This window comes from Aplysia californica, unplaced genomic scaffold (genome assembly GCF_000002075.1).
Source record: "Aplysia californica isolate F4 #8 unplaced genomic scaffold, AplCal3.0 scaffold01132, whole genome shotgun sequence".
NCBI classification, from domain to species: domain Eukaryota; kingdom Metazoa; phylum Mollusca; class Gastropoda; order Aplysiida; family Aplysiidae; genus Aplysia; species Aplysia californica.
The window spans coordinates 94,116-96,495 of NW_004798402.1; the positions used below are offsets into that span (position 1 = coordinate 94,116).

At 43.4% G+C, this 2,380-nt stretch overlaps 1 protein-coding gene across 1 annotated transcript in view; it reads left to right on the forward strand.

Moving 5' to 3' along the window:
• The window catches only part of LOC101850688, a gene marked incomplete in the record, with an annotated part of 23,827 nt that overhangs the window by 19,046 nt on the left and 2,401 nt on the right, over window positions 1-2,380 (forward strand). Inside the window, 1 exon segment of the mRNA XM_005111824.3 lies at window positions 2,009-2,144. Coding sequence (XP_005111881.2) covers window positions 2,009-2,144 — 136 coding nt within the window.

The following is a 2,380-nucleotide window of genomic DNA, read 5'->3' on the forward strand; positions in this document are numbered from 1 at the left end:
CACACACACACACACACACACACACACACACACACACACACACACACACACTCTCTCTCTCTCTCTCTCTCTCTCACACACACACACACACACACACACACACATACATACATACACACACACAGAGACACACATACACACACACACATTTTTCTTCTCTCTCTCTCTTTCCCAAATATCGTGTATTGAGTAGCCATGGCTAATGAAAATACATTTGATGTAGGTCTACCTAATAATGCACACAAAAAAAACTTTATTTCTCTCTCTAACACTTACAAGTTCTAACCACGGGGGCATCGACATATTATTATTATAATGAATTCTGACAAAACCTGATATGCATTCGTTCATACCCCTACGGACACATAATACATGTATTATCCAAACAAGTGTATGCACCTGCCAGCCAGCTCAGTGTCAAGAACCCAGTGGGGGTTGAAAGAAGGGGCAGACGATGAATGAGAATCATTTTTTAAAAAGAAAATGAATATTAAGTAACATTTAAGAACTGTTTAATTTTAAAACGAAAAATACCAAAACCACATCAGCATGCTCACGGATGCATCTTTAGCTTGGGATGTTAGAGAAAGGTGAGAATAAACTTTAATGTGATCGTTTTTAATGCACCATCGACACAGTTTAGATTATTTAAAATGCAGGCTTCCATCCTGGCTGTCAAAGTAATCCTGGGCTGAGAGGAATCCCATCGAAAAGACCGAGGTACTCGATAATACAACTCTCCTTACTCCGGATTCGAACTAGGGTATGGGGCTCTCGTGGCCTAGAGGTTAGGATGTTGGCCTCTCATTCAAAAGGTCCCGGGTTCGAATCCAGGTATCGACCGAAAAATTTTCTTCTCTAAATTTGTCTCCTTTCACCTCCTTTCCTGCTCTCTAGCAATGTTCTGTCGTCTGCTTTCGTCTCCTCTTTTTGCCCCCACCCCCTCACCTCCTTTGCCCCTTCCTCTGGGCTCCTGATTCTCTCTGCAGCCTTTCTACTGCTACTCCTTCGCTTCTTCTAACTGCTGTCTTTCTGCCACAACCCTGATCTTCTGGTAGGAAAGATCTATACCTAGCCTTCTCGGACAAGGGCGAAAAATCTCGGAGGGCCCGTGTGCAAGTTGTGCACGTTAAAGATCCCTTGGTGGTCTAAAATCGATAAGAGTAGGCTTCGGCCGCCACCCGGGCAAAATTCAAAATTTCCTACCAACTAAAAGTATTAGGTGTGTCCCGCGCGCTCATATGACCTTATGCAGTTGCGAGCGCTGTAAAACACTTACCAAAAAAACCAAAAAAAAGAACTAGGGTATTCTGCACGCGACAGCAAGGCGCCTTACCTCTGCACCACAAAGCCCGTTCATCGTACATAAGGGAGATAGATCTAGCTGCTGACATAATAATGCAATAACAGATTGCACTTGGTACTCTTTCGATCATTTTGACTGTGAACTTAACGTAACAATCTGACCGTAGTTTTGTTTTATTCTGGGGTGGTCTTGGATGCTGGGACAGCACAGAATTACAAAGTTCTATCTGCTCAGTACCTAGTTTTGATAAATTTGACATTAAAAAATGTGAGTTTCATAACATGTCAAACTTTTTTTATTGCAGTACTTCGAGTATCTTGATTACGACTCCGAATTATCTTACGATTTTGAAGGAGGTGATAGATCATTAATTTGGTTTCTGACCTCATAGCCTTAGAAGCTCAAAACAGCCAAAAGTGTCAGATAAAACTTTGTAATTCTAAGGCAGTGATTTGTCTCAGCCATGCAATGTTTAAGATTTCTCTCTCTCTCTCTCTCTCTCTCTCTCTCTCTCTTTTTCTCTCTCTCTCTCTCTCTCTCTCTCTCTCTCTCTCTCTCTCTCTCTCTCTCCGGTGGCAGACACGTGAAAAGATGAAGTCTATCCTTTCCACCATGAAGCACCGCTGTGCGGGAAAACGTTTCAACTTGGGCCCATAGAACTATTTTCAAAGCATTTTCACTTTTATTTTCCTTTATTCACAGTGATCAAGGGTGGCTGGACGCCCTAGAGTTTTGCGTCGCTTTCAACGCTATGTCGGACATGAAACTCGACGGAAATGCAGACATCTTTCTCTGCACCCAGGTCGTCCAATGCGCCATGGAAAAAAACCTTACAGAGGTAACACAGCAGCTTTCTTGACTGATGATCCTAGTAGACGATCTGTTCTGTCTGTCTGTCTGTCTGCTGTCTGTCTATCTGTCTGTCTGTCTGTCTGTCTGTCTGTCTGTCTGTCTGTCTGTCTGTCTGTCTGTCTGTCTGTCTGTCTGTCTGTCTGTCTGTCTGTTAATCTCTTACTCGCTCTATCTCTCTCTGTCCCCCTCCTCCCCCCCCCCCCCCATCTCTCTCTTGCAGAT